A 25,631-nucleotide genomic window follows, 5' to 3' on the forward strand; every position below is an offset into this window, starting at 1 on the left:
TCCGCACTAAGACATGTCCTATTTTTACGTGGTGGGGGTCGCGACACGGATCGCGTGAATGTGAAACAGTGTGAAATAGTGGTTAAGTTTTCAGTCAGATATACTACCAAAAAAATCAGATTGAAATGAAGAATGTTGTCCCTTTATATCCGGTCCTCTCTCGCACCTTTATTCCTTTCTTCAACCTTCTTGCCCTTTATTCATTATCACCCAGCAATATTGCTTAGTTGAAATTCTTTCCGCCTCATCCTTTTATCCCTGATTCTATACCTTCTGCTCCTCATTCTTCTCACTTCCCAGGTTACTTCTCCTCCTGCAGACACATTTCTTATCTCCCGTGACTGCAGTTTTCTCCGTAACAATGTAGGAAGCACATATTCTTATTAACACCCGGCTCTGGCTGGGCATTACCACCTGTCTGCTCACAGAGAGTACAGATAAATGGTAGTCCCACTGCTTTGTCAGCGTACACAAGTCACTCTCACTTCTGTGCCTCCGGGCTCTACAAATGAGAATGCCGGACAGGAATTCATAGCCAAGACTGCTACTAACAGTGCCTGCATTGTCAGAGACCAAACCTTCCCATTGTCATCTCGCACAGTATTTACCTTGAAACCAATGACATTCCCTAACAAAGCCATCTGCGTGTTGCTATCATGTCACTCATTAATAGCTGACCTCTATTGAAATCTGACAGGAGCTGGAAAAAGTATGCCGGGAAATGCAAGCCAGGATCTTAAAGCTTTTGGAAACTGTACAAAATGAGGATGTTATCATTGAACTGGTGCAAGTCAATGACGACTTGAATAATATTTTCCTGAGACACACAAGGTAAAACATTTCCATTTGTAATATTTTCCTTCCTATATAATTATCACTACCGTATGCATTAAATACTTAGTTATTGTCCCATGCTCTTATCCCGCCTTCCCCAATCACTTCTTCTAAATACAGAATATACAGATAATATAATAGAGGCAAAGTAAAAAGAGTAAATTTTAGTAAATAGTTATAATAATTTGAGGGCATTTGTTTTCCTATTTTGGCTTTCCTCTGTTATTCCTCCTCGGAAAAAAAACCTGACAACTGGGTGTTACCATTCCTTTTGTCAATAGGGCATGAAGTTAAATAGTCTGACTCCAATCCAATCATCACTAGGGGCCCTATTCCACGGGACGATTGTAGTTCGAAAAATCGTTAGATCATTCGTAATTGAACAATAATCGTTTTGTGTAATAGCAGGCAACAATTAAACAACCAACGAGAAATCATTGGTCGCTTGATAGATTTTGGACCTATTTTAATTGTTGATCGTTTGCAAATCATTCACACATTGTTCGGTGTAATAAGATGTTGTTCAGTGAAATTAAATAGCGACGACAGGACGACCGCAAGAACGTTCATAAGTAACAACCGTCGCTCCGTGTAATTGGATGAACGATTTCAGGTCGTTCACCATAGCGGTCGTTGGAGATTGTAAATCGTTGGAAAATCGCTTCGTGGAACAGGACCCTAACAGTGTCAGCATTGACAAAGAATGCTTATGGCCAGGAGGAATAACAGCAGTGCCAATGCAAAGTTGAAAAAGGTGTATCAACATTCTTAGAAATAAAAGTCTGTACTTTCAGGTAACATTTAACACAGAAGGCATTAAGAGAAAATTTCAACTTAAAGCGAATGTACCATCACAGGTACATCACAGGGATCCCAGCGGCATGGCCCTTTTTTCACAAGCAGCCGGATTCCGACACTGCGCCATTTTCTGCTGGAGCTCGGTAGAGATGAGCGAACCTGCCGAGGTTCGGGTTCGTAAGAACCTGGACTCTCGGCGTCTGATTCCCGCTGTCTGCAGCCTCCATGAAGAGGGTGGATACAGCCAGAGGACCGCCTGGAAAACTGGGATACAGCCATAGCCATAGGCTGTATCCCAGTTTTCCAGGCGGTCCTCTGGCTGTATCCACCCTCTTCATGGAGGCTGCAGACAGCGGGAATCAGACGCCGAGAGTTCAGGTTCATACGAACCCGAACCTTGGTAGGTTCACTCATCTCTAGAGCTCGGCCCATCTCAGAGCTCTGGGGGCAGGCCCAGTACACCCCCCAAGGTGTGACCATAACCCCTCCCCTCGGTAATGCATCCCTGCTTGATTGTAATGGAGACGCGTCACCGAGGAAAATGGTATTGTCACACCTGGAGAGCTGGGCCTACCCGCAGTGCTTCAAGCCGGGACAGTGCTAAGCAGAAAATGGTGCTAATCGGGATCCCTGCACTGGCACCGTGCAGGTACTGCAATGAAAAATGTAAGTACCTGTGATGGTACATTCGCTTTAATATTTATTACCCTAAATCTGCAGTTTTTAGAAACCTCTCATGCATGACCCTAGTTAGCTCCTTGCTCTCTGTAATAAAGGACCTCCTTGTAGATTTTTGGGCCTTTCTTTTCTTTTTTCTTTTTATTTCAGTTCCAAAACATAACATTTTAGAAATAATATCCCTTACACAATTATCTACGGGAGCAGTGAGCAGATGGACCCCAAAGGGGATTAAGGAAACTTTTTAGCATTAGGCCACAAAAATGTAAAATTGCAAAATTCTGGTAAATTGATTTTATGTATGTTTTTTGTAAATGTATGTTTTTTTTACTAGGGACATAGCCATAGCTTTTTTTATTTATTAGTTGAGGGAGTTGTGTTAGGCTGGTTTCATGTCAACAAAAATGCCATGGCGTTTTTTTTTTTTTTTTGGGGGGGGGGGGGTGGGGGGTTGCAAAAACACTAGTGGCCAGATGTTAGCTGAGAGTCAATGGAAGTTTATTATATATTTTTCGGGGTGGCATTTTTCTCTCCTCTCTGGCGTTTTTGAGGCTCTGTGACAGTTTTTGAAAAACCGAACTTGCTGAGGGTGTGGCTTTTTAGACTTCAATAGGCATGTTCTGGTCATCTCAAAAACGTAATTGCTGTGTGTATGGCATTTTTTTTCTGGCATTTTTGTACCCTTTTGGTCCAGCAACTATGTATTAGCCTGTGAAACCCTGGCTGCATTGGAACCCCCAACCATTGGATCACATCACAGGGTTGCCGTACTAGTTTGGAACTGGCACAGATTTGGGCTACAATTCACAGTATAAATTGTGACAAAAGTGTCATGCTTATGACAATAAGGGGCTTTCATACAATAGCAAGTTATAGCATTGGATGTTCCATGTGTAAAATGAAGGCTCTGGAGCACCTCTAATAGCACTAAATTCATTTTTTTTTCTGGGGATTGGTGACATCATCATCTTCTACGTTTCTGCCGATCAGTAAGTCATTGTGCATTCATGTAATATGCCATAATATGCTATTGGGGGAAAAAGAATAATGCTTTCTACTAAAGTGCATTAAAGGTACTGGGCTCACTTATTACTACTGATGGGTTGTGATCCAGAATAATATTATACAAGTGAAGAATTTGCTAAGTAACGAATAATAGGTCTTTCCCCCAAATCAGTTGTTAGACAAAATAAAATCTTTAAAAAATTCATTGCATTTTTCAGGTTCTTACGCAATAGAAGTAACAGACAGGATAAAAGTGTGGTAAGACCTTTTTCATTACTTTAGGGATAGTTGGCTGTGTTCCACGTGTATTATGTTTTTACTGGGATTTTTGCAGCAGTGCTGCAGATTTACAAAGTTTTACAGATCTAGGCTATGTTCACATAACGTATATTTTCGTAAAACCACAGCCATTGTACAACGCCCGTGATTACGAGAATATACATTACTTTGCCTTCTATGGGATCCGTAGCGGTGCTGCAAACAACTGACATGTCAGTTTTCTGCGCCTGCTATTGATTGAATAGCGGCCGCAGAAAACCCTGTCAGTGCACACTATAGAGTAAACGGCTCCGGCCCCACGCTCCATAGTGTGCAGTGGAGAGTTCTGATGAGGGCACGCACGGATGCGCCCGCATCAGAACTCTGCGGCTGCTAAGATCATCCGGCCGGTACTGCAGTACGGGTCACGGAACAGCCGGTCCAATACGTAGTCTGCACATAGCCTGAAGCTTTTTCCCAAGCTGTATAAACAACAGCCGTTCCGCATGAATGGCCGTTGCGTAACGCTACCTATGTCCGGAATTAATGATCGTGATCGTTAATTCCGGGCGTAGGAAACGTTAAACAACGGCTGTTGTTTATACAGTGTGTGAACATAGCCTAACAGTAGTTGCATAAATTGCATTGAAAACCTTGCTACAACCTTGCAATCAATGAGCGACCACAGGGCTCTGGGTTCAGAAACCCCTGAATTAAGTTGTTATTATCGAGAAAGGTTGCAGCTGGCCATACAGTTCCTCTTTAGTGACCACTGCAGAGGAAACTTGGTATTATATATGATCCATGGATGTGTGAAAGTGGCCTAAAGGCCCTATTACACCAAGCGATTTTCGGCCATAATTTGGCCGATTATCAGCCTTTATGGCCAATAATCGCTTGGTGTAAAAGCTCCTGTTAAAAGGCACGATGTTGGCTGATCCTTGTCTTTCAACATGTTGAAAAAAACTAGAACATTAGTGATGGTCTGCTGGATGTCGCTCTGTGTAATAGGAGCCATGACATACAAGGTGGGAACACCCCTTGAAGACAGCTGAGTTACAGTATGTGTCACTTATAAATATATGACACAAATGCTGGTATCTCCAGGGGACTCTTTCTAGTTTAACCATCTAATGTGTTAGATGGTTAAAATACTAATAAGTGCGAATATTGTAAAAGTGAATGCCTGAAGTTGAGCTTGATACGCAAAGTAGTGTTATTTGGTGAATGCCACTGTAAGTCATTACTAAAATGGGATTTGTTATTGATTGACATTGACCTTTCAGACTGGAATGAATGAACCTTCAGCACCTGCAAGTGAACTCATTGAACTTGACCCAGCGCCTAGAATACACAACCAGACTAATGGTTACCATCCATCTCCTGCTGCTGCTATTCCTGCTTCAGTGCCAAATGTCAATCCACAACAAGCTTACAATATGGGTAAAGTATATGCCAGATATTGGCTTACAGTATAAACCCTGTATAATTGTCCAGTTTAAAAAAACAAATACCCTTCTATAGAACTATGAATAGTGAGGCGTCCAACGTTCTAGATTCTCACCTATGGGCGGCAGCAACTCTCACCTCTAAGGCCCCATTCACACTACTAAATCCTGCCTTCTATCACTTTGAATGGGAGGGCCCGTGCGGGGGCCAACATGAACGATGTCAGCTGATCGCTGCCTTCCATTCCATGGGACGATTATCGGCCGTAACGGCCGATAATCGTACCGTGGGATAGGGCCTTTATTTCAACAATGTAAGTCTATGAGACTATATTGTCGTAATTAATCCCTGGCTATATCTCCTGATGATAGCGGGTCTACCAGTAAAACCCACTGTGATCAATAACTTTTGACATGTCTGATGACCTGTCAAAATCTATTTTTAAAGAAAAGTTATCCAACCTTATCAATAATATCAGATCGATAATGTCCAACGTGCATTACCCTTGCTGATCAACTGATCGACGACACTGCGGAGCTTATGAGAACTCTGCAGCCTCTGAAAAGTTGATGTGCCAAGTATCTAATTACCATATTATTTGTAGTTGTGGTGCAAGGTACTGCAGCATTGTTCTTATACCTACTAAAGTAGGCACTATGGAGAAGAGGTTGCAGATCTCAGCTGAGTGCCATAGTCTCTTCAATCAGCTGATGCAATATCAATCTGGTATTCATGGCCTATGCAGAAAAAAAATTTCTGCTGGACTAGTCAGAGGGTAACATTAGCGTGGTCCCAATATCTAGAATCCTTATTGATTCACAGAGAAAATCGGACTGAGTTTGTGTCAGAGTTTCAGCACTTTCCCTTATCTGAAATAACTTTTTTTCTCAAATGCAAAGAACATTCATGCCCAAAGACTAAAGCATGTATAATACAAAATCCATTAGAATTATTATAAATGCAGGCATCTACTCACCATTTTAATTTCTGTGCCAATCACATGTCCAGGACGTCAATGTTCTTCTATAATGACTGCAATCAGAGATCTTGAAAGCCACAAGCAATTGGTGCAGAAAGTATATTGGAGAACTATAATCTTTTATAATCTTTATTCTCTGAAACATAAAATACCACTTTAATTCAATTGAACTGTCTCCAATGAGTAAGAAGAAAATGCAACAACTGACAGGTTCTCCTTATAAGCCGACATTATTAGCTGCCAGTGGATCTTTAGGAACTACATACCCAACCTCTTTCTATAGTTTATCAATAGACTTCTATGTGTCCTCTTGAACATGCCATGTAATTGGGCTCCATAGGGCAAAACAACAGCCTCAGAGCGCAGGGATCGGGTGTATACATGCTGAGCAAGCTTCCACCTAGCTGGAGGCATAATACACATAGAAGCCTTGTCCTTGACACACTGTAGAGGATATGCCATATAAACACTAGTCATATCTAAAAGGTACCATCAAACCTATCTGAAAATTTTTGCAGTACCTTATCGGTGCCAGAGCAGGATACCCGTGGTGTAGTCCTTGTTTCAAAATGGCGCCTGATTCCTGTGCTCAGCGCCGTTTTGCTCTTGTACACTGGCCACCTGAATCCCCATACCGGCACCAATAAGGTACTGCAAAAAAAAAAGTACATAGGTCTGATTGTACATTCGCTTTAAAGTAACAATACACACAATAAGTCTGTGCAGGAACACTTTTGCCAGGCAAGATAGAAGGGAAAGGAATATGAGGGTGATAACTTTCATGAAATAATACACTAGACTTAAAGGGGTTATCCAACGTTTAAAAAGTTTAAAAATATTGCTGCACTCTTGGTAAACTTTGAGTTTGCCATGCACCTTCAGTTGCTGTCAGCTATGTTCTCAAACCCTCTATATACATGAATGCTCAGCTGAGAAAAGCGCTCATGTGTTCTGAATGGATAGGGTGGGCAAATGAAATGCCCAATGTCTTCTGTCTCCTGACATTATCTGTCAGGGTAGAGTTGCAGAGGTTGCCATACAAAATAAACGATTAGCCGGTTTCATCAAAAATGGCAGTTTTGGCTAACACATCTAATTTGTATATGTCACCAGAAAAGGTCACTGGATTCTTCTCATGGATCCTTTAAGAAACCCGCAGGACTACTCCCTTGAGCAAAAACTGGCCTAAAGATACCACCGGACAGTAGATGAGTCTTCAAAATGTTTGTCAGGATACTGGGTTTGGGAGGTAGAACCCCCCTTAGCAAGTTGTATACAATATATGATGAAAACCATTTACTCAATAAAGAATCAATTTTGAAGACTTATCCAATGTTCCATGGTGTCTTTAGGACAGTCTGCGTTCAAGGGAAAAGTCCTGCAGGTTTCTTAAAGGAACCATAAGAGGGATCCAGTGACTTCTACAGATGAGCGAGCCGGGCCAAGGTTCGGGTTCGTACAAACCCAAACCATTGCCATTTGAATTCAGCTGTCTTCCAGTTCCATGGAGAAGGTGGAGACTGCCTGAGTTCTGCCTAGAAAAAAATCAGACAGCATATGACCTAGGCTGTATTCCTGTTCTCCAGGAAGGACTCGGGCTGTCCCCACAAGATGGGAGGACAGCGGGACTCCAAGCTGTAGCCTACCAAAGCCAGGCTTCCAGACTCCAGTTGCACTGTGCCATTATCTAAAATCCAACTTACTGTTGTGTGTTGAGTTGTGTCTATACTTATACAGCTTTTACAGGTTAGTGTGTATATTGCAAAGCTAGCTAATAAGACTTCTGTTTAAATGTAAATGTCCTACGAGTACCTGTCTTTTTGAGGGAGGTTCGATGGGGGGGGGGGGGGGGGAAGCGGAGAGGCAGTAGCTGTTGTCTGAACCAGTGCTTCTTAATTCCAGTCCTCAAGCTTCACCAACAGGTCATGTATTGAGGATTTCCTTAGTATTTTACAGGTGATATAATTGTACTCAGTGCATCAGGTATTATCACAGTTGTTCTTTGTATGGGATATCCTCAAACCATGAGGCCTGAGGACTGGAATTGAGAAGCACTGGTATGAACAAGTGTTTAGCAGACATCTATCTTACACATATTGACCAATACACATAATGGGGGAGATTTATCAAACATGGTGTAAAGTGAAACTGGCTCAGTTGCCCCTAGCAACCAATCAGATTCAACTTTTCATTCCTCACAGACTCTTTGGAAAATGAAAGGTGGAATCTGATTGGTTGCTAGGGGCAACTGAGCCTGTTCTACTTTACACCATGTTTAATAAATCTCCCCCAATGTGTTGTGGTGGGAACCAGCTCACCTCTGCTACTTGTGTAACCATTATACTCCTCCCTCCCACATAACCTTTATAAATGACCAATAAAAAGAACTGCAGTGGTACTTCATGACAGCCCTATCTTGTCATTTTATATGTGCGTTGTTTTCCTCCTACTGTGCACATTTCTATTGATCCATCTGAGTGAGTACTCAGGTGGAATGACCTTAATGCAAATGCACACACCTCTCATGAGTTGCGTGTCATGTTATCTAACACAGTGTCCGCCTCGGTGCTTGTATCCACCAGCTACACAAAGTTCAACAAGAAATCAATGCACGTTTGCTTATCACTTGCCTGCTGTTCAAGTATGCAGATATTCTGCTGCCATTGTTTCTCAACCTGGCATACATAACCGTCAGGTAACAACAACCCCCTGATTCACAGACATTATTCGCCTTATTATTATTAAATCTAAGGCACAAAGACTCCAATCTAAAGAATGTTCCAATTTTGGAACTTCCTTCAAAAACCTAAAAAACATTATCCTATACAGTTCTCCACAGGAACTGCCCACTTTTCTTCTTTTTACCCACCCAACAGGGACATTTATATTTTTTTATATTTACTAATAGGCCTCGTTCACACAATTTATATACAATAGTTCCAATGGACACACACTATCAGCATTGGTCTCTGCCCCACAGAGTTAATTAACCATACCGTAACAAGTCCAACGTAATTGGTTAGCTTTTTAAGAATAACAATTACACCACACAAAGCTAAATTTGAAATGTAAATTTTTATTGACATGATTAAAAATCAATTTAAAAATTCTTTTTTAGTGCAAAAGGGAATCCAGCAGTAATTGATAACCAGAACACCTCAGTCTAATAACATCCTATCATATACCACTATACCATGTAAACGTCTAAATCAATACACACCTAACCATGCAGTGTATCCACACAGCCTCGGATGGCTGAAAACAATGTCAGCCTATACCCGCAAGTACTAAGAATGGTCAAATGAGACGCTTACCCATCGTGGTGTCTGGCATCCGTAACCCCGACGCACGTTTCGCGTACAGGTCGCTTTATCAAGGGGCGTACGTCGGGGTTACGGATGCCAGACACCACAATGCTGATTGCATTACCCCTATAGGATCCCGGCAGGAGTGTATACACATTGTATACATTCCGGGCGGGATTCTATGCGGCCGCACAGAAAACGTACATGTCTATTTTGTGTGATTGCTATTCACTGAACAGCGGCCACATGAAATAGACTGTGCAGGCAATGTAAAGTACGGCTCCGGCCTTACTTTACATTGTCGGCTATGGCTAATTGTATGTGTTGTGACGCCAGTGCTAACTCAGCACACAGGTGTGGTGGTATACCTGTTTTGTTTAGTGGCTGACTATACTGGTCCTCTGAAATGGTCGGAGACCTCCTGGGTTGTGATGGGTCCCTTGGGCTCTTGTCACAGTGGTCCAGAGTGGGAACATGACCCACCCGGACTGTCGGTATTGCCATCCACAGAAAAGAGAAGAGTAAGCAAAGGTTTGTGTAGCCGGTATGTGTAGGTGCTGGTGCAATAATCACTGAGTCCCAGTAGAATAAGTAAAGTGGTTTTACTGATGGTAATACAGGATAACTTGGCAATGAATAACTTCTGTGATACAGACTGGAGCTCAATGAATCTGTGCTGGGAGATACCTGAAGTGTTGTGGTAGAATAGCAGTGCTTGTGGAGTTTCGTGTTGAAGAGAGAGTAGAGGAGTTTGTCGGAAGAGCCCCAACCCAGGGTTGTAGTGTGCTCTGCTGCAACTTGAGAGAAAGAGAAGACTTGAGAAGAGAATACTTGTGCCTGTGTTTTACTAAACCACCTTCTGCCCTGCAGTATCGGGGGGAACCCGTCCTATGAGGGTGACACAAGCCCCAGGCTATGTTACCTGGGTGAAGCTAAGTGTCCGAGGGTGTCCCGGTTTCACCTGCGATGCGAAATAGAGTACGTAGACCTTGGTTAAGGTTGCTTTGCTCTATCTAGGTCAGTTCCTCTATCCTAGGATACCACTTTGCACTGTTAAGAGAGGTTCACAGCGTGGGCTGGGGTGATCTCTTGTCCTCCTTTAGAGGCTTAACACTGCATATTGTCTATAGTTATAGCTTGGAAGTGAAAAGTCTCTGGGTTCTCCATACATGTGTCTCTGACTACCAACACAGCTGGCCTGTCCCAGACAGGGAACCTGGCAGAGCCAGGCCCTGGCTTAGTACAGCAGGGATGCCTGTTCTGTGTGTGTCCTACGCTTTAGAGAATCAGGAGAAAACTGACGCTACACTTCCTCTCCCCAAGTGAATACTTCCTACAGGGTGTGTAAGGGTCCCTGTGAGTGGTGGAGAAGAGAGTGTGCAGAGAAAGGCGGCTAGAGATAGGTAGAAAGGAAAGAAGCATCTCCACTGGTCCACAGAATCACATAACAAAAAACAAAAACAAACAGAAACCCTATTGTGACTACAGTTGTGCAATACATACATACAAAGTTATACATAGAACACTGATATCTGGTGGCGAAACTCATACACATCTTCATCACCACCTTACTTTGGAGTATAAGATTTTTGCGACAGGTGTCAGACAAGAAACACCCATGGGGGGACACCACGACTGGAGTATGGGCACACCTAAATGTGCCCGCATTCCAATGAAAAAGTGATGTTAACCCGTCCGGTACTGCAGAGTCACAGAACGACTGCTGCTTTGCCATGTGTGAATATGGCCATAATCACAATTTTGCTAAAATAGAAATTATAGTCAATTCCTACCTGCATTGTGAAAGTTTATCATCTTCTGAAGGAATAAGGGTTAGTATATGAAAAAGGAACCATATGTGGAGTGGAAATCCAAAATATGATGGGGCTAATCCACAACCATCTAGCCAATTTGGCCAAAGCTTTTGAATATGTACAGTATATATACACTATTTCCTATTGCCATAAGCCTGTTAATTTTATCAATAAATTCTTGTTGTGTAGAGGAGAATCTTGCAACCAGCACTGAACAATACGTTTTCAGGCCATATAAAGCATTCTTACTGCCACCACCTTGAATGGCTCTGGAGCCAGAAGGTCTTCAGCATGGTCAAGGATACTCACATAAGGTGTCAAAATAATAAAGAGGTAGTATATAGAGTTCACCAGGTCAACCACCCCTTTTCAAACACCTGATAATTTCAGACAAAGCCATACCATATGTACTAAATCATCTTGATGTATTCTACAGCTTTTACAGTGAATTGAATTTCATAACACAATGTGGTGTTCTATATATTCACAGTGTAATAAATAAATATAAGACAATCTTCGCTAAGAGATACTTGTGAAATATTATCTACAATATCCTTTCAATGTATTGATCAGACCTAAGTTCCCTTACAACTTCTCTTTCATAGTGAGTACAGCCCTCCCTTTCATTGTGTCTAGAACTGGGTTACACACCACAGATACAATTCTGCTTCTGCTGATAGTTATGTCTTTACTAACCATGTATCAACCTTACATTTACATCTGCCCAAACCTTCAAGACTGGCTAGTTCAGAAGACCATGTTATGTGCTGAATTGGGGTATGTTCACACTAGTCAGTGTGAACATACCCTTAGAATAGACTGAGTACATACCCAACTCATCTCACTTCTTTCTCCATATCTTATTAATCAGATACCAAGGTTTTTGAACTTATGAACTTCTAAAGCTTCAAAGTGGTGGATGAGGAATGGTATGGTAGTCATATTAAAGTCATTGCTGCAGTTGGGGATATAAGTAGTAAACCCTCAGGTGATGGACTGCCATACCACCCTCCCCCTTCTCCCTTCTTAGTCCTGGTGTTACCCTTGCACCATAGTCAAAGCAATTTATTCCTAAACTCTTTTTAAAAATCTAAGAAGGACAACAGCAAATCTATTGCCTTTGAAAATGGAACACTAAGGTTCTATTACACGAAGCGATTTTTAACGACTAACAATAAACGATCGCAAATGAGATTGTTTATTGTTAACCTGAAATCATTCACCGTATTACACAGAACGAAAAATCGTTAGATAAAATCGTTCTTATGATCGTTATTGCGATCGTTACTATGATCGTTTATTCCTTCTGATCAGAGCAAAACAATGAACAATGTGCTATTACACTGAACGATTAGTAAAAAAATGCGGAACTTAAGCGAACGAATGTGGAATTACATCAAACGATAAGCGAATGATTAACGATGATTTTAGGTCCAGATCTAAATCAACGAACGACATACGAATGATTTTTCAATCGTTGCCTGCAATTACACTGAACGATTATCGTTTAAATTCAAACGATATAACAATTTTTCGCACGATAATCGTCCCACGTAATAGGGCCCTTAGGCTCCAGCAAAAAGAAGGTTGGCAGCTCGCCTGGCTGAGAGCTACAGAATAATACAGAATATCATGAGACTCGAGGCAGCAGACTAGAGATAACCTATTATGAAATGCTGACATTCAGGGATTAGTTTACAGCGAATGTACCAGCGGTACATCTCTCTTCTGTTTATACTATGAATAGACCGGCACCGACACGGGGATGCTGGCACTGCAGTCCTTTTCTTGAACCGCGGCCCGATTCTCATCTATTACAGAGCACCGGCCCGGCCAGAAGCACTGGAGGAGGGCCGGCCTGCCCCCAGTGCAAGGAAACCCCCCTTACCACTATTGACACGGCTCCATTAGAATCAATGGTGCTTGGTAATAGACCAGCGCCGCGCGGGTCACGGTGCATAAAAAGGACCGCGGCACCGGCATCCCCATTGCTCCTTTTCTTCTTGCTATAATGCAGCAGTAGGGATCCTAAGATTTCAGATCTTCTCCAATATCAACGACACTTCTATTTTTCAGAAATTAATAAAACCGTAACCCCCCTTACATCGACGTTTGCAAACATAACATGTAATAGTTACCAAAGGAAAGAAATATTATGGCTTCAGGCACAGTAGGCCATTTAAAGCTTCACAATCAAATGTCAAAGCAAAAAGCAAGTGGTTAGGTGGGTGTTATTCACCACCAGATCTAGTAGCGCACAGTTCAGGAGGCTTTGTACTGTCGCTCTTAAAGCTTTTGTTGTTGATTGACACATTAATGGCTGCGAAAACAAGGCAATAACACGTGTACTGTACAATATTTCTATAGCCGATGTGATTTGTTAACGGGATACATTTGAAAGCGTTAGGGAGTAAAGCACATCATAAAGCCTACATTACTTCCTGCCATGCTCCCGTACTGACTATGTTACTGTACGCTGGTAAGTACCTCGCTGTCAGTGTAAGCAGGCCAATAATTGCTTTGTGTAATAGAAGACAACAATTAGCCGACATGTACGATGTTGATTAATCGTTATCGTTCAACAGGCTGAAACGCTAACGATCAGCCTGGCAACGATCTGCTGCCTTTGCTCCGCGCAATAGGAGCAGCGGCAGCAGAACGCCGCTGTCACCTATAGGTTGCCAAGACGATCTGACGATGTATATAGCGCCAACAGATTCTGCAGCACTTTACAATTCTGGGCATACCTATATAGACAGGTGTAAGGGCCCTGCTTGCAAATGCTTAAAGACTATAAGGAAAGTGTTGGAAACAAAAGGCAGAGGGGCAAAAGTGTTTCATTGTTACTATGGTCCGGCCATTTTTATAAATAGGATACTGAAGGTAAAGGTGAGTGAACGAGTCAACAACCAATGTCTGCATGCTACAGGTCTATGTGCTTAAGTGTTTGGCATGTGTATGTGAGTAACAGGTGCGGATTAGGTGTAAAACCTCTATTAAACAAAGCCTTTATTGGCCGTATTTGGCCATTACGGCTGATAACCGTTACGTGTAATAGAAGACAACGATCCGCCAACATGCGCGATGTTGGCTGATCATTGTCTTTTAACATGTTGAAAGAGCAGCGATGCAGATAGCAACGATCTGCTGCTGTCAAGCCGTGTAATAGAAGCGGCAGCAGCAGCCCCCCCGCTCTTACCTGCTTGCTGTCGTCACCCCGGCAGTGAGTGGGGAACGAGAAGCAAGCAAGCAAGCGCTCACTTGCTCCAGCTGATCGCTCTGTATAATAGGGGCTTTAGTCATTAGCGGAATGTAAAGCACAGGTAGGGTAGTAGATAGAGACGAAGCAGGACACGTAGGAAGATCCTGCACCGTGGAGAGCTTTGTGTGTGAGCAGGAGCAGTTTATACTGTGTTCTTTTTCACATGTCAAAAGTTTTTTCAGGCACTCTTTAAAGGAAAAGTCGGGCAAAAATTTTTATTAAAATATTGTATTGCCCCCAGAAATTATACAAATCACCAATAAACACTTATCACGGGAAATGCACATAAAGTTCTTTTTTCCCTGCACTTACTACTGCATCAAGGCTTCACTTCCTGGATAAAATGGTGATGTCACGACCCGACTCCCAGAGCTGTGGCTGCTGGAGAGGATGATGGCAGGGGGATGCTCAGTGTCCCTCCAGTGCTCTGTGTCCCTCAGTGTCCCCCTGCCATCATCCTCTCCAGCAACCACAGCCCACACAGCTCTGGGAGTCGGGTCGTGACATCACCATTTTATACAGGAAGTGACATCACCATGTTATCCAGGAAGTGACATCACCATTTTATCCAGGAAGTGAAGCCTTGATGCAGTAGTAAATGCAGGGAAAAAAGCACTTTATGTGCATTTCCCATAATAAGTGTATATTGGGGATTTGTATAAGTTTTTTTTTTTGGGGGGGGGGGGGGCAATACAATACTTTAATAAAAAAAAATTCCAGACTTCTCCTTTAACATTATTGCACTTTACATTTAAACCCTTTAGCATCAAGGATAAATAACTGGGTCACCGCCATGTAGTATACAGATAAAACGGTAAAAGCGAGCCTCACTTCACCTTGTAAATCATGAAGGCATGACTGCTGCTACTATATCCAGTTTACTTACCTTATGTTCCTCCTAGTGATTATTTTCATATTTTTGGAAAAACAAATGGTTGCAGATCATGAACCATCAGGCAGCAATGTGACCCACCCAGTGGGAGCTGAACCATTGTTGCAGATCATGAACCATCATGCAGCAATGTGACCCACCCAGTGGGAGCTGAACCATTGTTGCAGATCATGAACCATCATGCAGCAATGTGACCCACCCAGTGGGTGCTGAACCATTGTTTGCTACCTAGAATGGATTTCTTCTGCCTCGTATAGAACTAAAGAGGCATAGAAATCTGGTAGTCTGGCCTGTCTTTGACTGTGGTACCTTTTGAATTGCATATACTTATCTGTAGGATAAGAAATCAATCCAGGAATATGCAGTAGTGGCATATATTAATGGCATGTTTAGTCCATGTTATGTTTGCCAGATCTTTCACTTTATCATCTGGTAAACTTCACATTGCAGATCCTGGAAGCACACAACAACCACCACCACCGGCTTATGACAACCACATGAACTTCATGTATCCACAGATGGACCTGCTAGAACTAAAGGAGTCTGTAAATACTCCGTAAGTGAACCATGTTCTTAGATGAATTCTTTATTACCACAATTACTGTTGGACAAAATGAAATCCTGAGCTAATACCAATCACTTAGTGGTTTTGCGGGACAGAAACATTGATGTTCTATCCCTAGGACAAATAATGTTTGATTGGTGGGATGTCAGACAATTGGTCCAATGGCCAATCAGCAGAATAAAGGGGCCCCAGTCAAGGGCAACATTCCTTTCATTGTATACCAATCTTTGCTCGAAGTCCTTTTATACAGGCAGCCATGTCTATTACTGTAGCCCAGTCCTATTGAAGTGTATGTATGACCAATAAAAATTGGCAGAAGTCATGGCATGGTATTACGTGCACTAATGTGCAGTCTTAACGCATGCCATCTTGTAGATCAGCACTCATTTGCTCAGCCTAATACAAGGCTCAAGCATCGTGTGGGAGAATACATCATTGTATATGGAGAGGTCAAGAGGAAGCTGAAATAAGGGCCCTATTACACAGGGTGATATTTGGCTGAATCAGGCCGAAATTGTAGCATATAATAAAGGCAACAATGAGTTGAAGAGCCGATCATAGGCTGATTGCTGTCTTTTGGCAGGTTTTAAAGTCATTGGCTACCGACCGTGCATCCCTATATGTAATGGGTAGCGTGGTCAACATCTGAGGATAGTGTGTATAAAATAATAATGCTTTTACTTACCTGTCCAGGCTCCCCTGGGCTCCTCCAGCCTTGTCTGTGGGATTCCCCAGTCACTGCAGCTGCAGCTCTTACTTCTAGTCTCATCTCTGAAGTAACAGGCCGCTCAGCCAATCACTGGCCGCAGTGCTGTCCCACCTCGGCCAGTGATTGGCTGGCAGCCTGTCACTTCAGAGATGAGACTGCAGCTGCTGTGACCTGGGAATCCCACTGACAAGGCTGGAGGACACCAGGGAACTTGATCAGGTAAGTATAGCTTTATTTTTTTACACCAAAGCAAGGCCTGCACGGACATCACTAACTATATATACAGCCCTTGCTGCACGGTAATCGATCCGTGTAATAGGCTCTGTAACAGATCGTTGCTTGCTTTCCTGGAATGTCGGGTTGTGTAATACAGCCCTAAGAGACAGCATGTGTGTGGCCATCTTTAGGTGTATAGCTCTTTGTGGCTATACATCTAATTGTAGTTTAGTAATGATGAACCTACCAATATATTTAATCTGCTCAAGGATATTAATATAAAATACAGTCATTCACAAAATAATCTCATAGCGATAGTAAAACACTTACAATAAAATATGTTCTCACTCTTCCAACTTCTTACCAGATTTCCATATGGACAGAACTATCTGCCAAGTCTTCCCCCCAGAGCCCCATATGAAAATGTAAGTCTATTTAATAAAGTAAATGTGGAAACTATTCAGTTCTGAGAGACCAGTACCATCTATAACAGTATAATTTATTATGTTTTTATCATGTCTCTCATATAATAAAAAAAGGACAGCCCAATTATATTATGTATAGGATGTTACATGAAAACAGAGAATTGTCATCCTATAATGCAGCCATTGTATTTGTTGATTCACGGCCAACATCAGTATCGCCAAGGTCTGTTGAGACAAAACATTTTGATCTTTTGATCTTCCATTATAAAAAAAAAAAAAACGATCAAACGCAATCTTTTTATAACATACACAAAAATTTGGTCGACCACATTTTTGTACACGCTAAAAAAAGGATATGTTTTGATCTATTTTTTCTATAGTGGAAGACAATGGAAAAACGGATCAAAACGGATGTACACAAATGCAATCGTTTTTTCATCTGATGAAAAAAAAAAAGATTAAAAAAACATATTGCGAACCCAGCCTTACACACAAAAATACATTTGAAGCATTTAACCAAAAACAGCTCTATACTTTATGGGTGATCACTTACATCCCCTTACAATAGTACAAGGGTTTCTCTCATACCATGACATAAACTCCTTTACAGAATTGGAGAAACTCCAATAGAAATCTTAAAGGGCTGCAGAAATTGCTTTAATACAAGTTCCGTCAGTAAAACACGAGTACATATGATGGCATTGTATATGAAAAAACAATATATATTTTGTGTTATTCTTTTCTTGCAGGCTCCTTATCCTCAATCTTTTCTTCCAGCAATACAGACTACAGCCCCTTTCTTCCCAAGTGTTCCAGCTTCAACACCTTTTTTCCCATTAGCTCAGCATCCAACTCCACTTGTGCCCGCAGTTCCCAGTTCAACAGTTTCTTTAGCTGCAGAGACAAATCCCGCCCCTCTTCTGCCCGCAGTCTCGACTCTGAGCCCTACAGTTGTGCCACTCCCAAAAGAATCCGCACAGAAACCTTCTAAAAAGTCAGGTAAGAGCAGCACCTAAGAGAAGAACCTTATCAGATACTAGACCAGTGTTGAATACAGAGATCTTAGAATAATATATAATACATTCAGTTCTCTTTCTTTAAAGGGACTCTAGCAGAAGGTTGGACAATCCTACCCTGTTCAGTCTAATAAGGCAGGGGACAGGGAGGCTACATGCACCTTTGTTGTATTAGTGTGCTGCGGTGTTATTGAGTTACTTTAACTTTTGGTAATAAGTAAATGAGTGTTATCCTTTAGCTTTTGGTGCACCACCCACCGGATCCTGCAGAACCAACAAAGAAAAGAATGAGTTGGCAGCACTCACCAGCGTTCAGTAGAATCCATTTTCTAACTTCCATTAAAAGACATCCTTTAGGCGGCTAAGAAGCCAACACCCTTCCAATCACCATGACAGCTATTTTGTGCATATCTGCCCTTCTCCAGACCAGGTCTGCAGATGCAGATACGCATGAAACAGCTGTCACAGTGATTGAAAGGGCGTGACAGCTGTTTTTTGCATATCTGCACTTCTCCGGACCAGGTCTGGAGAAGGGCAGATATGCACGAAACAGCTATTACAGTGATTGGAAGGGTGTTGGCGTCTTAGCCGCCTGAGGATGTCAGTAACAGACTTTTAATGGAAGTTGAAAAATTGAGTTTACTGAACGCTGGTGAGTGCCAAGTCATCATTCTTTTCTTTGTTGGATATGGATTTTCACACGTGAGAGAGAGCGCCCCCATTCTAAAGTAGCATCCACTTAGCCCTCGTACATAACGCACTGTAGGGATTTAACCCGTAATGCCAACTGCTTTGTCTCACTAAATGGATCCTGCAGAACAGCTGCGGATACATCTTCATTAGTAGGCATTTTGCAGAAGTCGATGGTAAAGCAGATTGGATTTCCCCCAAGGCACTTAACACCCTCATTTACATATTAACCAAAGTTAGTTATTCAATAATACTGCAGCACACCAGCATTATAAAGTTAGGTGCAGCCTCCCTGACCACTGTCTAACCTGCTGCCAGATTCCCTTTAAACTCTTTCATTTCTAACATTGTATATTTCAGACACACCATTGCCAAATTATTATGAACTCCTAGAGTTTGATCCACTGGCTGAAGGCGAGAAGACAGAGTAAGTACTCTTCTACTACGACATGGAGAGAAAGGAGCGGCTGCACATCCCACCTATGGCTGATACTAATGCTGCTAGGCTGATCAAACCATATTGCCCCGTGTACCACGTGCAGGTCTCCTGGTTCACACGGGTCCCTACGCTAACTCCACACTGTGTCAGTCAGCTACAGCCAAACCCAAAAAGCGTGCACATTGAGGGAAGGGAGGCCATGGAATGGCCCTGCAACCCCAATGTCACAGGACCATACCCAAAATGCCCCACCAAAACCCAGCCGGCACCACCGGCGGAGAAGGCTGCCCCTGAACAACACAAGTAGTTCCAGCGTGCCAGCTGTCCTGTGACATTGGGGTTGCAGGGCCATTCCATGGCCTCCCTTACCTGCATGTGCACGCTTTGCGGGGTTGGCGGTCGCTGACCGACACAGTGTGGAATTAGCATGGGGACCCGTGTGAACCAGGGGACCTGCACGTGGTACACGGGGCAATTTTGTTTGATCAAATTATATACCAACATCCTGCCGTTGGCTTTTAATAATAGGCCTAGTAGCCGCTCCATGTCGTACTCTTCTACTCCCCTATATAATACAGATTGCAGGTAGTCACAGTATTTAAGTCAGTACAAATGGCATTTATCGACCTCAATGCCATTTAAAGGCGTTTTCCAGTGTTAGCTTGGTAGGGGTTAAATCACTGCAACCCCCACAATCCCAAGTATGGGGATCGTATTCTCCTGTCTGAATAAACTGACATAATAAATGTGCATTGCTGCTCCATTCATCAAGTATTGGAGCCTCTGAGATAACCCAACACTGCACTTGGTTATCTCTAGTAGCTCCCATAGGGAATTAATAAAAAGGCAACACACACATGTCCTACCATTCTATTTTAACAGGAGACTCATGTTCCTGTTCTCAGGATGGGTAAGGGTCCTAATAGTGGAATTACAATATGGTAGTCCAACTGGCACGCCACGAAGGTCCAACTCACGGTGCTCGTAGTAAGAGAATATAAAATGAAAAAACAATCCCGGCACTCACTTCTCTGCAATATGTGGTTTATTCAGACACGCATGCTTTTCAACCTCACACGGCTTCTTCAACAGCATAGTAATACATAGAAACAATGTCACCTGTACTCACGTTTGAATATTGTTGACAACGGAGACAAGGGAAGTACTATTATTCCTAATGTGCAAAGATTGCTGTCGCTTCATGTCACTAATGGTCCCTAAATAGATTTAGAGAGAGAGGGATTCCCAGGAAATAGCTAGAAAAGTTGGCGTGTCTGAGAGTAGCAAGAGACAATAGTAAAGTATTACCCCATATTCCTTTTGTACGCATGTTTTATCCATAGTGGATAGGGCAGTGGACAGAGCAGCAGACTGAAGAATAAAGCTAAAAAAAACAGAAAGTGCAACAGCAACCTACAGGTGCAAGTGCTTTACCGTATGTGGTGACATGGTACACTAAGTTTGATCAAATAGTTTGCTTAGATCCTCATTTTTAATATCTATAGAGCAGGCTTTTATCGTGTATACACTGGGGGCAGTATGTACGGTAAGCACTTGCACCTGTAGGTTGCTGTTGCCCCTTTTGTTTTTTTGTCTATACTTAAGCCACATGCAGCGTGCAACCTGCAGTGTGAACAGAGGCATAGAGGTGCTGCCTTTTTATCTGAAGAAAAAAGCTGGCTGTGGTCAGTCTCAAAAACAGGTTCTATTGCGCTGGAGTGAAGTTTTAGATGTGCCATCCATCTCAACCTAGAAGATGGCGATCCCCATGGGCCATTGCCACCCAAAGATTGCTGTATGATATATAATTTGCATGGAGTGTGTACATTCCGTCTAATATTGAGTGTGTTTCCTCTGGGTAATCTGGTTTCCTCCCAACCCCGGAAGGCTTAGGGCCCTATTACACTGGGTGGTTATCAGCTGATCAGGCTTATATTATAGTGCCAGAAATCAGCCAACGCTTATTCATCAGCTGAGCAGGCCATTTTGAATGGTCAAAAAATCATTGATCATAAGACAAACATCTATTCATGTAAAAGAGGGTGTGGACTGGCCACTAACAGCAGTAACGGACCCTCCCCAAACAATTACCAAGCCATGTGATCTGTAAATAAGCACCGATCTACGAGATGGCACTAGCTTACATAGAGGCTTGGCCTTTCTTCTAGAGCCCTTACAAATGGGTTCATTTGAAATCTAGAATGTCACACAGAGGATCCAGATCGATAAACCGCGCTGTACAATATGTTCATACTAGTTCATACTACAATTATTTTAGGTGTTTAGCATTGTAAGCTACTGGTGAGAACGGTACTAATGTGCTCAATCTCTCTTTTTTTCTTTTTAGAGCTGTCTATGAAGAAATTGATCCCACATTTTGGAAACCCCAGAGTTCTTGCTAGCACTGGCAGAGGTTGTACAAGAGTACAAAACCATCGCAATTTTTGCCATTAAGTTGTATCATGTGGTGCCCATTTAAAGACTTATTCCAGCGAAAAAATATTTTCTTTCAAATTTAAAAATCTACAGTCTGCTAGTACTTATCAGCTGCTGTATGTCCTGCAAGAAGTGGTGCATACTTTCCAGTCTGACACAGTGCTCTCAGCTGATACCTCTGGCCGTGACAGGAACTGGTCGATGCAGAAGCAAATCCCCATAGAAAAAAAAAATCTCCTTTCTGACACCAGTTAATTTGAAAGAACAAAATTTTCTATGGATAACCCCTTTAACTACAGTATTTGTGGCTGGGCACACCAGACACAGCTCATAGACAACAATTTTTGTTTTATAAAAGATTCATGTTCAATGGGGGGGGGGGGGGGGCAAATCTGCCGGATCAGGTGCACAGAGATTGTGATGTTACCTACACGTCACCATGACAAAATCCAACCTGTTGGCTCATGGTCAAGGTCACCTGTAGGTTGCAATGCACTTACCTAAACTTACCACGATCACTGCAGTGATTTATGGCCATATGACCCATGATGTGGCTGCACAGGTGTGACATTTTTCCATGAGCAGAAATAAGTAGCAGAAATAGTAATAAGAATATGAAGGTAGAATCCATACACACACACACACATAAGGTTACATTTGGGGAAGAACTTAGTTGCACTTATTGCAGATGAAGATGGTACAAATGGTAAATTCTAGGGGCAATTATGTTTGGGGGCTGTTTAACATTCCTTAAAAGGGAAGAATCTTAGAATTAAGTTTTTACCTTCATCCTCAGCGCAGTTCCCGTGATATAAGCTGTTTATTCCCTAGGCTAACATGGCATTTTGGTGCCATGGGGGCGGGACTACCTTCCCAGTGCTCCAATCCCCCGGACCAGCCTGCCCCTATTATACAATAAACACCTGGGCAGATCGGTGTACTGGGGTTGGTAGCCCCACGACAAGTGCACCAAAATGCCTGATTAGCATAGGAAATAAACTGCTAATATCCCAAAGACGGCTCAGAGAATGAGGGTAAGAAATGTACCTTCACCCACAGCGCCCTGTGCACTATAGGGAGCTATCAGCAAGTTAGTTTCCATTTAGCGCACCGTGACATACATGTACATAATGAAATGTCTGATGTGACTGACGTCCACACTCCCACTATAACAACAGAGTCGGGGAAACTACCGATTCAGGCAAAGTAACCACTTAAAGTGTTTTTTCCACATATAAACAGGAATTTGTTCTGTTAGATTGGGGAAAACATAATGCGTTTTCCACTGGAATAATCTATAAAAAAAAAAAGGATATATATATATATATTTATATTACATACATGTCATGTCGCCCCCTGCTGTTCAAATGATTCCTTCTCAGATCGCCTACCTAACATTGATTCCAGGGTCGCTTTTGCTCAACTTGTCCTACAAAAAAATAAAAATAAATTTAACTGGAGAGCTCTCGAGGGCAATAAAAAAAAAAATACTAAAAATGTTTAAAAAATACTATTATTCAAAAACTAATTTTTTTATATATATTTTTTTAGGGATCAGCCTTTGTGACAGGTCCTTATCACACGTTCAGGTGACGGACGGACAGCAGCTGGAGATTAACCTCGCCTTGAAGGAAGGAGTGACAAATGGAAAGCTTCCTGGAGCACCTACAATAAAAGAATTCAATAAATCTCAAGGCTTTTACCTGTTCACGGCAACCATGTGTCCGCCTTACTATACTGCTGTGTATACAGTCCTTTCCTTTTATGCTCCTATTGCTGTAATTTTAACTGATTATTGTCTGAAATGTCATAAACTGTATTTCCCAGTTATGATTCTGTTTTTGAGTGATCTATATTTCCCAGATATATAGGGAAATGAAAAGGAACAGGTGTCTGTGTCAATAACCCTACTGCATCCTATATACTATTCATTATTTATTCCTGTTATTTATATAGTGCTGACATACTCATATTAGCTCCTTTCTCTATTAGAGACACACAGGGGTCAATTTCATAAGAAACCAAATAACATTTCAGTACATTTTTTGGGGAGGAAAGCAAATACAACTGGTCCCAAGTGCCAGAGATTTGTAATTTACTTCTATTAAAAAAGCTGTATGTTCTGCAGGAAGTGATGTATTCTCTCCAGTCTGACACAGTGCTCTCTGCTGACCTCTTGTCTGTGACAGGAACTGTCTAATCCCCATAGAAAACCATCTCCTGCTCACCAGATTGGAAAGAATACACCACTTCCTTCAGGACATACGGCAGCTGATATGAACTTAAAGACTTGAGATTCTTTAATAGAAGTAAATTACAAATCCTTGGCATTTACTGGTACCATTCGATTTAAAACAAAAAAATTATAATAATCGGTAAACTTCCCCTTTAATAGAATACCACATGAAAGAGCTTACGAATGGTATATTTACCTGGCACCTGCAAAATGAAGCAACTTTGCAAAAAGTCCAAATTGGAATTTTACTACCATTTACCTTCTACTCAGAGAAAGATAAGCTAAATCAGTCACACAGCCATTTTGCTCCCTCAGGGTTTGAGGTAAGGACAGGGAGGGGAAACGTGAATTACATACCAGCTCAAAAAGCAGACAGGTGGGAGAGATAACTTTGAGGGCAGCTCACACAGGCTGTATACAGAGAAGAGACCGGACAAATGGCAGTTTGTAGGCATAAAGGCTGTCTACAAGTATACAGAGAAAAGATAAAACTGCTAATAGCTCCCGATAGTGGCTTACCGCCTCCTCCCCTGCCTCCTACATTCATGCCTATATAAGACCAGTTTGCTCATACATATTATGCCATCCTGAGCCCTTAGGAAACATTTCCAGTGCCTGACAATTCCTTTAATCTAGCCATTACGGCACCCCCACTAGGTATACAAGGAGTTAATGGGTGAACTTACCAGAGTTTTGGCCATTTTTTCAATAGTCACTGTGTTACATCACTAACGTTCTTCAGATCCTTTCTCTTTATTCAGCAGATGTCCTCAAATGAAAATTTGATTAGCTTCAAATAAAAGTTTCACTGTTCCTCATCTGTTTAATTTTAGACTTAGTGAAGCATTGCCACAATTAACCTTACCGGGAGAGATTTCCATTTTTTAATGCGGCAACAATACAGGGAGTCACATTCATCCTAAATTAAAACCTTTGCTTGTTCATCAGCACGGACAGTAATACATGGAAATATCTATCTAAGGTAGTTTTATTTTCTTTCGCAATTAAGAAAATGTACAACAAGACGGCGGTAATTTCTTAACCTTTCAGTGAATTACATACCCAGAATGTTTTTAGCACAGAGCAAATTTACTGGAAGGCTGCATAAAATAATAAAAATGCTTTAGTGCCATCTAGTGGTCAATCTTATTTTTACATGTAGTAATCATTGCAATAAATATTCTCCTTCTGACACATAGATTTGTCTCCTTTTACGTTGATACAGTTGAATGAACCATTATGAGCTGGGAGCACTGAAAACTCTTTGAGGGCTCCGTCACATGCACATTTTTTTTGCTTATTCAAATGCTTATAAAAAAAAATGCCATGAAGTTTGTTGTTTAGCATAAGTCATCACAGGGTTTTGCTTGCAAATTTGCATGGGACTGCAGGTGAATCAGAGTGTTCCAATTTCAGTCAGCAATCAAGGTAATGACAAATTCAGCTTAACTAGGTCTGTTTGCATATTGCGTATATAAATGTGTGCACATGTAAATATGAGTGAGTATACATATATACACACTATATATATATATAACACACACACATACACCCCGTTTATTTTTTAAATAAGACTGAGATATTTTTGTTCTCCAAATAAAGGGCTATGGCTTATTCTCGAGGTA

The 25,631-nt window shown here is 41.9% G+C and overlaps 1 protein-coding gene across 2 annotated transcripts in view; it reads left to right on the forward strand.

The window, feature by feature from the left end:
- The window catches only part of TOM1L1 (target of myb1 like 1 membrane trafficking protein), a 61,306-nt gene extending 36,102 nt beyond the window's left edge, over positions 1 to 25,204 (forward strand). For both annotated transcript variants that reach the window (XM_069952291.1, XM_069952292.1), the window contains 9 exons: positions 698 to 831; positions 3,534 to 3,573; positions 4,860 to 5,016; positions 15,725 to 15,830; positions 17,132 to 17,189; positions 17,939 to 18,188; positions 19,256 to 19,322; positions 21,682 to 21,747; positions 23,322 to 25,204. In XM_069952291.1, the coding sequence (XP_069808392.1) occupies positions 698 to 831; positions 3,534 to 3,573; positions 4,860 to 5,016; positions 15,725 to 15,830; positions 17,132 to 17,189; positions 17,939 to 18,188; positions 19,256 to 19,322; positions 21,682 to 21,736 (867 nt within the window). In that variant the 3' untranslated portion in view covers positions 21,737 to 21,747; positions 23,322 to 25,204. The remainder of the gene's footprint in view (positions 1 to 697; positions 832 to 3,533; positions 3,574 to 4,859; positions 5,017 to 15,724; positions 15,831 to 17,131; positions 17,190 to 17,938; positions 18,189 to 19,255; positions 19,323 to 21,681; positions 21,748 to 23,321) is intronic.
- The last annotated feature ends 427 nt before the right edge of the window (positions 25,205 to 25,631 follow it).

Source organism: Dendropsophus ebraccatus, chromosome 14 (genome assembly GCF_027789765.1).
Source record: "Dendropsophus ebraccatus isolate aDenEbr1 chromosome 14, aDenEbr1.pat, whole genome shotgun sequence".
Taxonomy (NCBI): domain Eukaryota; kingdom Metazoa; phylum Chordata; class Amphibia; order Anura; family Hylidae; genus Dendropsophus; species Dendropsophus ebraccatus.